The sequence below is a fragment of the Pezoporus occidentalis genome, unplaced genomic scaffold (assembly GCF_034315485.1).
Source record: "Pezoporus occidentalis ecotype Australia unplaced genomic scaffold, CSIRO_AGI_Poc_V1 ctg44, whole genome shotgun sequence".
In the NCBI taxonomy this organism is placed as follows: Eukaryota; Metazoa; Chordata; class Aves; order Psittaciformes; family Psittacidae; genus Pezoporus; species Pezoporus occidentalis.
This window is the reverse complement of record NW_026915769.1, coordinates 3,584,503-3,601,616: the sequence shown is the minus strand read 5'-3', so window position 1 is coordinate 3,601,616 and position 17,114 is coordinate 3,584,503. Positions and strand designations below refer to the sequence as shown.

Below are 17,114 nucleotides of genomic sequence, written 5' to 3'. Positions count from 1 at the left end.
TAAATACATATGTATGTATTCAATCCATGGATTATTCATGTACAGGATCTGTCATGTTTCTTGATACATTTTTGTTCAAGAATTTGGACCATTGCTGAGCTACATCCACAATCCTTATAAACTGAAGAAGCTTGGCTGACATTTGTGGTGTCACACTGAGATGTATTGACTATAGGCAAAGTCCAAGCCCTGTGAGTATGGTACTCTTCTGCCTAAGAGACAGCACATGTCAAACAGATAGAGCTGGATGACTCTATACTAGAACAGCAAAAATTTAAAGGACATAATGGAAGAAAAGTAGGTACTCAGTAGGTACTCCCCAAGGCTAGAGGTGAATTTGAAAAACTTGAATTTAGGAGCTGGGTGCTTTATCTTCTAAATCAGCTTTTATACCTGCCATTACCATGGTTTTATATGCAAATACAAACTGTAGTTTAATATACAATACTTAACTATATACCTGCATTCTCTGGACTCAGATATTAAGGGTAGAGAAGCACATATTCTGTTTTTATTTGCCCATTCAATGCCCTTGTCACAGCATTCTTCCATTGAAAGATCTGCAGAAATGAGGAAAGAAAGAAAAAGACAATATATTTAATATAACCTTAGCAAATGGTATTTCATCTGCCAGTTAAAAACAAACAAACAAAACAAAAAGAAAATCCATTCATTTTCCCTAATCTACACACAGAATAGTGCACCCATCCACAAGGCAGCCATGGCCAAATGAAGCATCTGTTAGCACCTTGCAATAAGTGCAGATGCTGGAGGTATTCCTTCCACGGTAAAGCAAATTGCAGTTTCTCTTTACCTGCCACATAAAGACACAGCCTAGAGCCTGATAGCCTAGCAGAAAAAAGTTCGTATAGATAAGAGTACTGCACAATAAAAGGATCTGTCAGATTCACTCTTTTATTATCAAAAACATCAGTAGCAATAAGCAACCTTTTGAAATCCTGAAAAATACAGTATTAATGATGCTACTGGGGTTGGAACTAGATGATGTTTAAGGTCCCTTCAGATGCAAACCATCCTATGATTCCATGAGATCAAGTAACTGGCTGATATGGAAGACAGATTAATCTCACGACAAGTTAGTTTGCAGAACTATTTTTTTCCTGAGGTTATTTTTCAATTACTGTTTTACTCAAAAGCATGTTTGTAAATGCAGAAGTATTGTACAGAGGGACAGTATTTTGATAACATATGAAAGAAAATATAGATACCAATTTATAACAACCCTGAAACTAAGAGAAAGCATAATGAAGATAATTATTCGTTCAGAAGATATTTTTGCAAAAGTCTCTAATTTAATAAATCTAAATACTGTTAATGAACTGACAAGCACTACAGATTTGCTTCATATTCGAAGTGCAAAAGTTCACTGCACAGCAGGTGTATCAGAACTTGGAATAAACATGAGTCACATTTTCCTATTAATTATCTTGTAGTCCAGATACTGAACAGTTCCTTGTATAACAAATACGCCATCTGTGTAAAAGAAAAAAATAAAATCTGATTATCAAGAGGGACAGCTTTCTAATGTTTTCTCTTTTTTCCTAAGATTTCTGCCTGATGGCCCTGACAGAATGCACCCTTGGGTGCTGAGGGAGTTGGTTGATGTCACTGTCAGGCTACTCACAACTATTTTTGAGAGGTCATGGTGAACAAGAGAAGTTCCTGAAGAATGGAAGAGAACAAATTCTCCCCCATCTTCAAGAAAGACATAGTTTCCCTTATCTTCAAGAGGGAAGACCTAGGAAACTACAGGCTGGCCAGCCTCTTCTCATTGTTTGTGAAGGTGATGGAAAAAATCCTCCTGGTAACAGTGTCCAATCACAAGAAAGACAAGAAGGTGACTGGGACAAGTCAGCTTGGATTTATGAAAAATATATCATGCCTAGCTAACCTCATAACCTTCTACAATGAGGTGGCTATCTTGGTCAATGAAGGGAGAGCAGTGGATGTTGTTTACCTTGATACAAGTACGGGGTTTATCTCTGCCTCCCGTAACATTGTCACAGACAAACTGGCAAAGTTAGGTAAGTGAAATGGACACTGGGAAGGAGTACACCTTCAACAAGTTCACAGCTGATACAAATCCGTGGTAAGGTGGTTGATGCACCAGAGAGTTGTGCTGCCATCCAGAGGGACCTCAACAGACTGGAAAAGTGGGCTGGCAGGAAACTCACGAAGTTCCGCAAAGGGAAATGCAAAGTCCTGCATCTGAGGAGGAATAAGCCCTATGCACCAGTACACACTGAGGACTGATCAGCTGAAAAGCAGCTCTGCAAAGAAGGGCCTAGGTGTCCTGGTGGTCACTGCCAGCAACACACACTCACAAAGGCAGCAGCCTGCAGCCAGCTCTGCACTTGAGTTAAATGTGTATCATTTTTCAACACAGTTAAGATTGACTGCAGACAACAGCACTAAAAATACAGTGATTTCTAACACATTGTATGAAATTTGATGCATATAGCGTTTGTTAGCAATACACTGGCAGACAGAGCACATAAGACAGTGTCCCTATTCCCAGAGAAGAGATCAGACACAAATTCTCTCTTTCCAACACCATCTTGAGCTGCATTAGACAGAATATTGGCAGTGATTTGAGGGAGGTGATTCTTCTCCTTTGCTCAGCATCAATGTCAAAGTGCTGTGTGCTCAGCATCATCTGGAGCATCATGATGCTGACTGGACTCAGCATCATCTGGAGTGCTGTGACCAGTCCTGGGTTCTGTATTTCAACAAAGATATGGACTTACTGGAGTGAGTCCAGGGCAGGGCCATCAAGATGATTTATGCACTGGAGTATCTTTCACATGAGGAGAGATAGAGAGCTGGAACTGTTAAGCCTGGAGAAAAAAGGTTCAGGAGAAATATAATTGATGTTTATAAACACCTGACAAGAGTGGATGAAGAAAATGGAGCCAGACTTCTCTCAAGTGTCCACTGACAGGATAAGAGGCAGTTGACACAAATTATACTATATGGAGCTCCATCTGAATACAACAAAACACTTCTTTACTGTGAGAGTGTTCAGACACTGTATGATCTCAAGAGGTCTCTTCCAACCTAAATGATTTTTGACTAATTACTTAACAAAAAATAAGTAAGAACCATTCATCTGTAGGTTGCTGTGCTGCACAGAGGAGGGCAAATCTCATTTACTTCTTTTTGATGGAGGAGGTGAAGTAAAGATTGATGAAATTACTTGGCCACGTTACACAGCAAGTGGGTGGCGAAACAGGGAGTGCACAACGGGTCATTCCCAGACCATCTCTCTACTGGATCATAAAATGCCTCACGATTGTCTCATTCTTAGTTTTGCTCCAAGCATATCTAAAAGGAGCAAAATTCAATAAGCAGCAGCATTATATTCAAGACTATCCATCTTCACAAATTACTTCCTGCAGAGCCTAGTAAGGACGAGCATCTGTCTCCTCTGGCTCCCCCTACACCAGTTACAAAGCCATCATTTCCCAGGGGCTCCTGATGTAGAATGAGGTTTATAGCTTCTTTCCATCTCTTCATGTACCCTAACCCTAACCTGTTGCAGTTATCAAAATAAGTGGAAATATTAAATCTGTTCATGATCGCACTTACTTTGACACACATCAGAGTTTACATGAGTACTTCAAATCGCAGACCTTCATATGGGAGAAAGGACAAATAAGCAAGTAAAGATAATTCCCTCAAGTAACTCAGCTGTTTGCAGGGCAACGTATATATCCCAACTAGTGATTATAATCCAACAATTCAAAGCAAAATGGAAAGAGTTAAATGAGATTTTAGGATGCATCGTTCATCTTAAGCTAGGTACTCTTAAGGTAATTATCTGATCTACAGTACAAAGCTCTGGAGTATTAAGCATAATTCTGGCCATCCCTCCTTAGAAAAGATGACATCAAAATGGAAAAATGTGTAAAAGACAGACAAGAAAGATGGTCAGAGGAATCAAAGCCCTATTCTATGAGGAAAAATTGGAAGAAATAGACCATTTTAAGCCTAGATAAGTGAAGCTTATTAAAGGATGTGGTTCCTGTCAACAAATATTACAGTAGTAAACAATAATCAGAATTATGGGATCAAATAAACCAAATGTGTTTTAATAAGAAAATCATTATACTTACAAACAAAATTACTTTAAATGTCAGTTTATAACGGAGGTCTGTACTCCATGACCCAGGTCACCCTTCTAGTCTTACTTGAGTACCCAAAATAATGGTCAAAATTCTGTCATTACAAAGTCAAAGCAATATTTCTCTTGAATTCCTCAGTGAGTCCACTATTCATGCCAGTGTATGAAAGCCAACTGCAGTTCATAATGATACAGAGAAAATCAGTCTTGTAAATAAATATCTGCCTGTGCTGAAAGACATGAATTTGTGTCTGATCTCTTCTCTGGGAACAGGGACACTGTCTCATGTGCTCTGTCTGCCAGTGTATTGCTAACAAACGCTATATGCATCAAATTTCATGCAATGTGTTACAAATCACCGTATTTTTAGTGCTGTTGTCTGCAGTCAATCTTAACTGTGTTGAAAAATGATACACATTTAACTCAAGTGCAGAGCTGGCTGCAGGTTTTTGCAAGGCTTTGTACAAATGGGTCTTTAGCCAAGTTCCTCCCCAGAAGGACAATCCCTGGCTCTGGACACCAGTTCTTCCTTCCCAGCTCTGGCAACACACCTCTACTGCAACCAAATAACTCAAGAATTCAAAGCAGGCCAAGCTAAGCAAGCTCGTCTGTAGGAGTGCATCCAGGCAAAGAAGGATTTCAGATAGTTTTCTGAGGAAGAACTGTGGTCCAGACTCATTGTTTTGGTGACATCACGATTCATACCCTTCAAAGATCCTGCCAAAAATCTCTTGAGAACAGAGGGAAGTGAAAAACAAGCAGTAAAAAAAGGACTCCACCCTCAAGGCCATTCTTCTAAAACATAACAATAAACCAGTGAAAAACATTTTCTCTAGGTTGGCCTTGAAGTTTGCTTTTAAAAATGGCCATTTGTGGACAAATCTCTACTCTTTCAAAATCTGAGAAAGTGCATGTCTCACACTTTGGGAGTCAGCTCCTGATTGCATTGGAATCGATTGTGACTGCTTTGGCATGAAGAGTTGTTAATGAATATTCAGAACCAGGACAGACTTACCGTCTCGTAACTGTATTTTTCCACTGTTGTGGATCCAACCTTACATGTGCATATTCATGTGGCTCCCAGTTGGAAGCCTTTGGGCAAGCAGTTCATACTGAGGCCATTTGTGCCTCCTTACACCCTCTTCAGGGGACCAACAGCATGGGGGGCCATGGCCTCCCTTCAGTTTCTCATAACTAGAGGTTTGTAATGCAGGATATCTGAAAGGAAAGGGAGGCAGGAAGCAGATGGTAGAAACTATGCTGATTACGACATCTCAGAGAATGTCACTGACTGCGCAGAAAGTGATGCGGTTTCTTTTCTCTAAATGTGACCATGTGTCTTTTATTGCTCATGGCACCCCTCAGAGCTGGAGTGCTAAAGATGATCAAATAGAAATTACAGTACTGTTCTGCTGAACCTGGTGCCTGTTACTGTTTTGCCAAGTGTATAATGTTTCATGCAAACGAGCCAGAGAAATCTCAGGCATCTGAGAGACAAAACACTTCTAGGAAAGGCTGATGATACTGTCTGTGTCCAGTTGAAATGTGCCCTTTTATCTGGAGGGAGAAACCCTACAGGAAAGTTGTAAAATGCTGGAACACACTACCTGGTCCATTTTGTAAGTTTGTGAAGTTACTGTTCAGCTTTTTGGTATCACAAGACAGAGAAGTATGAAGATAAACCAGAGGTCTGTTAAGATGGTAGCATGTTTACTTCCTTTCCACTCAGATACAGTAACTGTGCATGGTAATTGACCAATTGAGAAAATCCAAGTCTATATTAGGTAAATTCAAATGCAGCTTTATCACTACTTCGTCCCTGTAAATAAGTATGCGTAGCAGGGCATCCAAAAGAATTTGAGTTGTGTTAGTATGGTAAAAACCGAGGATCCCTGTCCTCATGTCAAGGTGTTACATGTAGTATTGTGAGAGGGATTTCAGAAGTCTCTCAAGAGGACAGTAGAAACATCTGGAACTCTGACCTCTAAAACCTGTGTCAAAGAAGACCTATCAGATAAGAAGTGATTAGAGGTCACACAAATTCAAATATTTTGTGTAGATGATGCATCCATGCGCTAGCAATGAACTATGCTTGCATCAGCAAAATGTGTACAGGCATATGGCTGTTTTAAAAAAAAGGTAGTCTTCTAATCTTAACAGGATTGCCATACTGCGTGGGAGTTCAAAGCAAGGAATGTGGTTAAAATCTATATAACCTTAGACTTCTATGATGTAATGATTGCTTATTCAGCTGCTACAGTGAGTATTTTCTGCAAAAGAAAGATAAGCTGAAAAATGCTACCCAAAAGCATGATTCCTGGAATGAGAAACCCTGAATTGTTTCTGGGAATTGTGCAAAAAAAATAAGCAGAAGTAAAAAGGACTGGATAATTTTCATGGCAGTAGCATTCCATCTAGATCAAAAAGGGACAGATTTTTTAAGTAACAATCTGTAATAGCAGCTATTCTGTACAGTGGCTGCTGATGGAAATTCCTATGTACAGCGCAGGATTAGATAGCTGCTCATTACTCAGTGCTGACCTATGGAACATTTATAAAGCTAATGATAATACCAAACCAATGCTACACCTGAGCCTAGGTGGGTTTAACAAACTAGTGCTAGTAAAGCTTTCCAGTTCTTCAGTGCAATAGGTGATGTGACCATCAAATTCATCAACCTCTCAGCCCACATAACCAGCTATAGCTGGGTATGGATTTGAAAGTGAATGCAGGTCAAGGGGTCAAAGTCACACCTCCTTATTTAGATGTTTTTAATCTTTTAAGGACATGAATTGATAACGTTTGTAAATCGTGGTGCAGGTCTTTCCCTTCACTCAATTTACTCTGTCACAGTCTCAGCACTATGGAATGTGAGAAAGCAGAACATGATTATCACTTCTCAGCATACGCAGACACAGGCAGCAGATGGACTCTGTGAAAGCTCAGCACCATTCCAACATGCTTCAGCAACAGTATGTCATCCAGAATTTTTGGAACTCATGATTACAACAGGCATGCATTCATTCAGATTTCCAGTAAGAAAAATACTTTCAACTTTCACAGCATACCTTTCTGACAAAACTTTTTTTGTCCTGTCAAGAAAATCTCTTACTAGTGATGCTCATCCGTCAGCTGAAAAAACCCTCAAGTCTACATACGGATTTTGATCCTCAAAATAACACGTTGATCACCTGTATTATTCAGAGTCACGTTGTCTTCCAACCTCCCTTTACATCTGTAGTTTCCTGACAAAAAAGCCCAGAGTGACTGCACAACCCTTTGGCCAAGGCTCAACTGTGCTATAGGTTCAGGGCAGACAAAGTGTGCTTGGCCTGATCTGCTATGCCAAAGCAATTGTTCTTGGAACAATGACACCTGGCTAATATTAGGTGGACAAGGCAGTTGCTTTTGTAGCAGGGATGGCAGTCAAGTGCTGCCAGCTGGGATTTGTAGTCTTGAGTTTTTGGCTGTGCTTACAACAAATTGTGGAAATGCTGTTTCTGGCAATGGAAAAACACTCTGGCTGGTCACTGAAAGCATCAAATAGACCCAGATATGTTTAGACAAGAGAGAAGCCAGCTGACTTCAAAGGTCCAACTGGTAATAGACTAACATGATAAGTACAGCCTTGTTACATCTTGATCTTGTGTATAAACCTAGGGATTAGGCACACAGAGCAGAGGAAAGGGTGAAGGACACCTGAAGCTGTGAAAGAGAAAGACATAAACCAGAAAATCAGGCCTCATGATTCCCTGAAACAAATGGTTTGAATTGGAGTAATGGGGTGATACAGGAAACCGTTACCATTCTCCATCTGAGATGATGTATTTGCTGGATCTCTTCAGGCTGGAGTTGGCATGAAAATGCCTCTCCTCCACTTCATACGCAGAGAAAGAACTAAAATGAATAGGAGATTCCCTTTTTCTTCAGAGACGTTCTTGTTCACCTCAAGACTGCCCATCAAATATGCCAATACGCCAACGGGGTAAGATGAATAGACACAGCTGAGCTGTGGCATTAGTCACCTTTCAACAGTAAGCTGTTCTTGGTCCTTCCACACTAGATCGTTCTTACAGATTCCTTTAAAGAATATACGAGTCTAAACTTCCCTAACATAAAACTTGGAACCAAGATGCCCTGTCTTGTAATACCCACAACAGCACAAGCCAGGAAGCAATTTCTAGTGCATCTGTTGCAGCCCACAAGGCTGTCTCTCTACTGCCTGCCCTCAAAGAGAGCCTATTATAATAGTGCTTCTCTCTTCCAAGTGTGGAGGTCATACTGGATCTTTAAGGACTGGCAATCACCTACAGCTCATGTACTAAGAAATACGACCTGAATAGACTTTAAGTGTTTGAACCTTTACCTTCAGATGAATTCTCAGCTAAGTGTGATTATTTCAGAATAGCTGAAATCATTGAAGAAACCCAGTTAGCACACTAAACTAAAGCAGCAGCACCCTAAAGGAAATGCCTGGTACGTTAGTGTGTTTTGTGGTTGGTTTTAAAACAGCCAACATTTTACTGGAAATTTTCTTAGGTCTGGAGAGCACTCATTTATGGGGAATGTGGCTCTGGTAGCACCAGCAGTGGCCATCACACAATTAGGGGGATTTTTCAGATATGACCAAACCTCATTTTGAGATGTCTGTTTGCAATTTATAAAAGCAGCTCTTAAAATCATTCATGGCAATAGCTGGTGATAAGGTAGCTGCTATGTTTGGTGATACGGACAGTCCTAAGGGAGGCAATGTTATGTTGCAACATGCCTTGTTTTCTCTGGTGGGGAAAGTAAGAGCTTTACTGTAGCTTTGTTGTTTTGCTTCAGGCCTAGTAAGAAAACTTTTCAAAAAAAGTAGACAACTGGCTACTAAAAAACTAGAAAAGGTGACTCCATTTATTGCAGGAAGACTATAAGGCATTTTGAATATATATCAAAATACCATAAAAGATAGGGATGTAGGAGCCCTCAAGAGGTTGTCTTCTCTTACCCGCTAATCTCAGGCAAAACTGATAAAATATGGTCAGTTTTAGGCAGATTCCTATCTAGTTCAAAACAATATCAAGTGGGGCTGATCCCATAACCGCTCTAGGCAATGACAGAGAATGCTTAACAATACATTACCTCACTGTCCACTTCAAAAGCCTATTGAAACCTATTTTTTTTGTTATTATTTCCTACACACAGGCTTCTACACACTTTAACAACTTTCTATGTGTCTGAAGATTGCTACTTCATGTGGATGGATGACTTTTCTGTAAAGAAATTGACTCGAATTTTTTCATCTTTCCAGGTAGATTATTTTGGGGACTTCTGTAAGGATGCTGGAGTTTGAAAGATGATACTGAAAGCAGAAGACTGAAGGATGTTCTGAAGATTTCTAGAAGACACAAAGATACTGAGAGAAACTTAATACTACAGCCCACCAAGTCAGCATCATGTAAACAGCTTAGTATAAGTAATGGCTATCTTAGACCTTACATATTCACAAAAACATGAAAAAAGAGTGCATTCACAGCTCTGATGGGCACAGGTGGCCTAAAGAACCCAGTCTCACCAAGATGACAAGGTGAATCTGTGAAAAAGACTCATAATTGGGAGAACAACAGCAACTGCTCTTTCGGACAAGCATATGTTAAATTTTGTTCTTCACTCTTCCCTGTATGAAAAAAATCATGTAATGAAATTACTTCACAAAATGTTGATACCTTGAAGTGTCATTTTCTTTCTCATGTAAGAAAAACTTTTTATCTTCTCTTGATTTTTCATTTCAAATCTTAAAAAAAAAAAGTGTGCTTAGAAAGTTTTATATAAGAGGTAACAATAAAGCTATTGTTAATACTTTTCATTTGTATAATGAGCTTAATCCAAAACATACTGAAGTAAATGACAGTCTTTAGATAAATCTTAAAGAGCTTTGAATTAAGCTTATATATATATATTCAAATTAAAGCAACTGAAATAGGAAGGATCTGAGAATATGACAAGGCTGCACGTCTCAGAGTACCAAACATACATACGCTTAAGCATTCCTGTATTTTCTCATGAAAAATAGTTACAGGAAAAACATTTTCACACTGGGATTTCTCTGTTTTCATCTGATCAGAAAATGAGCAAGAACAACTATCCTTTTATATACTGCTTAAGTGAAACAGATCTACTCTGTAGGCATGTTTATTGCTGAATATATATATATTTTAAAAAAATGGACAATGATGAAGGATTCTCATATTCTACTACTGCTATATTTAAAGAATAGTCTGGAAACATTAAGTAGATGGGATAAACTTTACCCACAGTGGGACAAGGTTCAAGTATGGAGAGAACCACAGACTTTACAGAACATGAAGTAAACAAAGATCAAGTTTTTGCATGTAATTATAAGGCAATGATTTGGAGAAGGTTTTGTTTTGGAGAAAACATTACTAAAACTTTTTCTTACATGAGATTTTCCTCATTTTTTAAATTATGTATACTGAGCTGCAAACTGGTATCTAGCTCTTCCAGATTTTCCGCCAAAGTATTGATATTAGAAGTACTCAATACTTGAAATTTAGTCAGTGATAAGAACTTCAAAGCTGGAGGATTGTAGCATTTTGAATGGATGCACTGCTGGTAGCATTTGTACAGTATATCCTTCCAGTGCTTACTAAATCCTTGGAAATACCTTAAAAATCTGGAATATATCTGGCAAAGTATTTCAATATCCATACACTTACTTTGGCATTGATACAGAAGATTTTTTTAGGTACTGCTTTATTACTAATCTTAAGGTCTCAATCCAGATTTTGACTAGAGCCAAAAGTGAACCCTTTAGCAGGGAACATTTTACAGTCTTGTCCAGCATGGGTCATTTATGGGTGCTACCATAATCCAGAAAACAACATACTTCCTAGACTTGTGTAGTATGTACCCAAAACCTCATCCCAGATATCATTCAGCTTCTTTGGAATGAAGATTGTCCACTAATCTGATTTACTGAAAAGAATTCTCACGAGAATTTGTGAGAATCTAGAAATTCAGTATCTTCTTAAGATCCAACAGCACATACTTGAAATCAAAAGGGCAATTTGTCAAAGTTTTTAAGTAGGTTATACAAGCACAAAGCAGAGACAAAGTATTCATGAGAGCTGGGGGGGGGAAAGTGCTACTTGTTTAAATAAGTGAAGCCAAGACACTTCATTAACTATATAGTCAAATATAATCATGGAATGGTTTGGATTGGAAGGGACCTTAAAGATCATGTAGCTCCAAACCCCCTGCCACAGGCAGGGACACCTGCCACTAGACCAGGTTGCTCAAACCTGCATCCAACCTGGTCTATTACAAATACAAATCTGTGAATTGAGGAGAGCATTAGCACTGGAGATCCTTCTTTAGGACTGGTGCATGCAGTTGATCAGAAAAGACTTTTGCAACTTTTACTGGACTGTTCCAGTGACTTGCCAGAAATTAATTCAGCAGGACAAAAATCCTCACCAAGGGTATAAACAGGCAGGTTTCTGTCACAGTTACTGTACACACTCTCCCTGTCACTGTAAGTTACCCACCACGTCATCTTTGTAGGTACTACTTTGACTACTCCTCCACTTAACTTGACATTATTCAGAGCATTTCTAAACTGATTTTTACTCACAAAATGTTATGTCCAGAAATTCTTTACATTTTTCTAGGGCTCTTCACTGATCTGTAATGACCCTTCCTCTCCTATATATTCTTGTTTTGCTTCTTGTGCCCTATTCCTCTGTATTCCCTTTTCTCTTGACAACTCCTTCATGGACTTCTCTGTGGACAATTTTTCCATCTTTTCTCAGCCTGCAATCATCTTCTCAATACTGCCCCTTCACCTCTATATCTTACCTTGGAGCACTGTTATCCACCCTCACAGTTTAATTATATGTGATGACTACTGAAATCTCAACAGCTGGCCTACTTCTTTCCATCAAATAAACCCATAAATATATATGCCTGGTATTTTCTGAGTGCTTTACAAGAACTTTTGCCCATTCTGGCTAAAACGACCTTCTTAATTTGTTCTTTCTTAACTTTGCTCATTTTCCTTACTCCCTGTCACTGCCAACCATCACATCTTGCTACCTTTTTCACAAAAGCTTTTGTTCATTTATCTCTTTCATCCTAAACCGCTGTATGTTACCATTAAAATTCCTGACTATGCTCTGATGGTTTTTTATTTGGATTTCAGCTCTCTTTCTTGATCTTCTCTGTCTCATCCCCTTTTATTCTGTACAGATATTTTACTAGATCTAGTAAATCCATGTCCTCTGTTTACTGAATTGATTTTGTCTCCTACTTCTTTAGGTCTATCCATAACTCACAAAACCAAACTTAAATTCTTTCATGGTCCCAGGTAATCCTATTTCTGCCAACTCCCAGAGGGCTAACACACATCTTTCAGAAAATGTTAATAAAAGTATTATAGAACAAGTTGGTCTCAATACAACTATCTATTAAAAACACATGTAAAGTTGATATGAAACTTGCAGAATGGGCTAAAGTGCAACAATAAATAAATAACTTTTGAAAATGCATTGACCTGCTATCAGGTAGTGCCTGAAATCTGACAGTGATATAAATATACTGCAGTAACTTGATAAGCTAGTTTATGGATTTTCATCTTGGATTTCACTAACAAGTCTGTTTTCAATTACACAGATGAAAACCAAGAGTTTTAACATTTTGCTCTTCCCCTGACTGCAATAAAATGTCATGTCTGAAAATGGACTATTACAAAAAACCTCAACTTAAAACTAACGTAGAGATAGCACTCACATTTTAGAACTGTATTTTTTGATACTATCTGATTTTGGGGGGAGATTTTATCTATGATAGAAGGCAAGAAAGCACAGATTTAGCCTTTTGGAAGTTCTACCTCCACCCATACACTTCTTACAAATTTATTGCTATAAATGCACATGTAAAAATCATAATCTTAAAATAAAACTCATTCCACAAACTCAGTGGAACATTTTTTTTATTGCAAACTCTAAGCTCACCCTGAATAGACATGTTTCCAGATGTTTAGTGAGTTAAACTGTCTGTGCCTGTAGTACCAAGACATGCCAAAGATGCAGCTAGAGGATGAACTATTCAGACAGTGACTGGACATAATGATGTGAACAATTTGTATTCTTCAGTAGATGGCAGTTTATATTATAAGGAAAACAACAACAAAAAATGGTTTAAAAATGTAAATTTTGCAATAAAATAAGGTTGCATTATAGAATTTAGAAGGTTTTTAAGACCCTTACTCTTGCAAAGAATGATGTGCATATTCATATTCATATGCACTGGACAGTTACACTGAAGGCAGCAGTCCCTTGGGGTTTTTTTCAGAATGAGGACTTTAATTAATAGATACTGATGATTTGGCGATTCATTAGCAATGAAAAGCAATCAAGAAACCTGATGGTAAAAAGCTTAGGAGGAAGCTCTTTCAGAAATACGTTGTCCTAGTAACTTGGCAATTATATCACCAAAGCGCTTAGGAACACGTCTTTGCCCCAAACCCCCTTATTCTAGTCACACAGAGGAAAGGAGGCACGCTCCCAAAGAGCCTGCACTTAAACAACATGATCTCACAAGGTAGTTACTTCATTTGCCTGCAAAACACAGATGGCCATGTGAAATAATGCAGAAAAAAAAAGTATCTTTCTTACAGCAATTACAACTACCAATAACTATTTCACCTGAGTGAAATCTACCCTTCAAAATGTAGTATCCTAAGCAAGGACTGTTGTCTGGTTTTAGACATTTAAATCTAATTTTATCTAGCGTACTGCATTCAGAATTCTATAGATGTAGAAATTCTCAGGGAATTAGAGTATGGATTTCTATTGGAGAATAAAAACCTGGTATACCTTTTACAGACAAATTTGGCTATATTTTGTGTTCAAAAAAACCCTGTGAAAACCTGAACTTATATATCTAATTACTTATCCTTTTTCTAAGAAGCAGTCCAGTAATTAAGGTTAAATGTGCAGAGATTACAAGATTAAATTCTTCTATGTTTTACCATAACTCGGAATGCTTAAAATTACCATGTCTGATCACTGTGATACATCAAAGCCACATTTTTGGTGATGTACTGTTATCTGAGAGAAAGTAGGAGTGATCTGAAGATTCTGGCACTAAATATTGTTTTTCTAACCTTTATTTTTCCCTCCTTTTTTAAAAGGAGTGGCTAACATCTCTATCAGAAAGCAAATATTCTGAAGGATATTTGTGAGTAGTGCTCTTCCATATGAAAATCAAAGAGCCAGAACACTGGCTTTTGTCTACCATTGTTAGGCCTATGCCAGAGACCGTATGTTTCTAAATGTTTGCCTGGACTACAGCACAATCAAGCCTCAAGTCTGAATGGCCCCCTCGAGGTTACTCTAATAGAAAAAGTCGCTTATCTGTTAGCTATGACAAATTCATTATCACCATATGAGAAGTAGTTTCTTTGTCATATATTACCACTTCTATTTGCATTGGATTGCTACACTGAATTAAATCAACTGAATATCCATTTTTTATATGGTATTGAGACAACAGGGGAAAAGTGCGTAGTATGGGAAAGGAGCCATGGCCTGGACACAGATCCCTGCTTTCAAAAGCAACTACATCACACCCCATAATTCATAAATGTTTCACATTTTATCTTCAAAAAGCCTGCATCTTTTGCTTTGTTATTCCTCCTGCTCCACTGAGATTTCACGTAACTCCTGCTCCTGTTTCCCATTTGAGGGGAGGGGGGGGGGATGTAATTTGGTCCCCTGCAGATCAGACCTGGCACTTCCCCTGACCACCCGTTTTGGTACACATCACCTTCACGGTGTGCGATTTCACCCGGCCCCCATATGCACCGGTCCCCTTTCGTTGCAGAGGGGCACCGTGCGACAGCGCCAACATTCCGACAAGGGACATTGGTGACGCTTTTGGGACATCGGCTTGCAAGAGCCCCTTGGCCGCCCCCCGGGGGCCCGGCCGGCTGGTTCTCCGGGAGGACAGCGCTGCCCGGCCTCGCAAAGGACCCACTCACCAGTTCCTGCTGGCCAAGTCCGTCCCTGCGGAGCCTCGCATCGACCCGCCAGAGCACAGCTAAAGCGCTCCGGGGGCGGCGGCCCCGGGGGCAGCAGGAGCCGACAGCACTGGGCAGCTGCTGCGGAACCGGTGCACGCCACGCCTTTCAGCTCATTTGAACGTGGCAGAGGCGCTTTAAAGCCTGCCCGGGACGCCCCAGGGGTACGGGAAAGGTGGGGGGCACGGGGGACAACAGAGGAAGCCCAGAGGACCAACTGCCCTACGGACCTCCAGCGGCGGGTCACACACAGCTCGCTGTCCGGAGCGCTGCCTCCCGCTCCCACCGGAGCGGGTACCACTGGGGCAGTGAGGCGTCCCGCCGCCCACAGTCTCCTGGCCGGGACCCCCCGCCGCTAGTCCCGAGTGCAGAGCCGGGCCCACGGGCGCCGGGGAGGCGGCGGGAGAAGGGGGAGCGAGGCGCAGCGCAGCGCAGTCCAGCGGACGCCCGCGGCTCGGCTCCGTGCCGCTCCCCGCACTTACCTTGGCCCCGGAGCGAAGGCACCAGCGCCAGGAGCAAGAGCAGCCGAAGCGGCCGGGCCCCGCGGAGGTTGTCCATCGGCCGCCCGCAGCTGCCCGTCAGCGGGAGCTCTCACACCGAGCTTGGCTTGGCTCTTCTGCACCGTCCAGCGGGCTCCTTCTTTTTTGCTTGTTGCTGCTGCTGCTTCTGATGTTATCCCAGCCGCCTGAGACCGGTTGGAAAAGTTTGCAGGAACCCCCCACTCGGTGGGCTTTACAAAGATTTAATTCACTGCCTGCCTGGTTAATTATACCGCCTGCAAGTGCTCAGCAGAGCAGAGCTGCCACTACAGCTCGGCGGCAGAGCCCCGTTGCTGCTGATACCCTACCTCTGTCCCCGCCACCCCACGCACACACCCCCCGCTGTAAAAGTGACTGACTCCCTTTAGCTGGAAAACTTTACAGATCCTCAGCGTGAACCTAGGGCCGGCGTGACTGGTTCTGTGAAGGAGAAACGCAGCGACTTCTCTCGGTGCCAAGGAGGAGAAAGCCACAAACAAAGACAAAACAAAAGAAGCCACCTAGCAGAGAAGGAAAGGTTTAACCTCTGTAGAGAAGATTTTCAACCCCCATTCTTGCTCTTTCCGTGGAGTTTACTCCAACACAACTTTTGTCAATAAAAAATGATTTTATAAAGGAGGGATATTCTAGAATCTTTCAATGAAATTCATCGGGGGGGGGGGGGGGGGGGGGGAGGTGGGAGGAAATCCCTCCTTCCCTGTTCCTTAAAAAGTCAGGATGAGAATTTCAACCCAAATGCGGCAGTCAGCTCTACTCTCTCCTCCCTCCCCCCCATCTTACACCCCCCCCCCCCTTTTTTTTTTAAACCGCCTTATCTTATTTAAACAGGAACACAAACACTGATAGTGGTCAAAGGAAGAGCTGGAGTTGAAAGCACCCAGTTGGCTATGCTGTTGCAAAGATCTTCAAGATAATGAGGGGGATAATATTTGCAGGCAAATGTGCATGGAAACAAATGGAGAGTTCATCACCTTCTATACTTTGTCCTCAGTTTTACTCAAACAGTTGGAAATCAGTGTGTGTTTACTCGGTAGCTGTGCCACATGGACTCTGGTTAGACTGCTCCTCTTGTAGCTACTCAGTAGTGCAATTTTTGAGTATCTCTTTTCAAAATGGCCAGCTGGGAAAAGTATTTAAGGCAGTAAGAGTTGAAAGTGTGCATGTTTGGTTCAGCACCAGGTTACTTGCTCTTCCCTTTTCTTACTCAAGAACATAAATGGGGCTGGATAGGACTTTGAGCAGTGTGGTTTAGTGGAAGGTGTCCCTGCTCTTGGCTGGGGGGTTGGAACTACATGATCTGTAAGGTCCTTTCTGGCCCAGATCATTTTACTATTCTATGATAAAAATA

At 40.8% G+C, this 17,114-nt stretch overlaps 1 protein-coding gene across 3 annotated transcripts in view; it reads right to left on the bottom strand.

The window, feature by feature from the left end:
• The window catches only part of FBLN1 (fibulin 1), an 81,399-nt gene extending 64,977 nt beyond the window's left edge, over nucleotides 1-16,422 (bottom strand). The window contains exons 1-3 of one of the 3 annotated variants that reach the window (XM_062634927.1): nucleotides 16,267-16,422; nucleotides 15,710-15,912; nucleotides 461-560 (exon numbers count right to left, since the gene is read on the bottom strand). In XM_062634927.1, the coding sequence (XP_062490911.1) occupies nucleotides 461-560; nucleotides 15,710-15,785 (176 nt within the window). In that variant the 5' untranslated portion in view covers nucleotides 15,786-15,912; nucleotides 16,267-16,422. Of the gene's footprint in view, nucleotides 1-460; nucleotides 561-15,709; nucleotides 16,117-16,266 lie in introns of those variants that run through there. The other 2 variants (XM_062634928.1, XM_062634926.1) reach the window with 2 other exon arrangements.
• Between the last annotated feature and the right edge of the window lie 692 nt (nucleotides 16,423-17,114).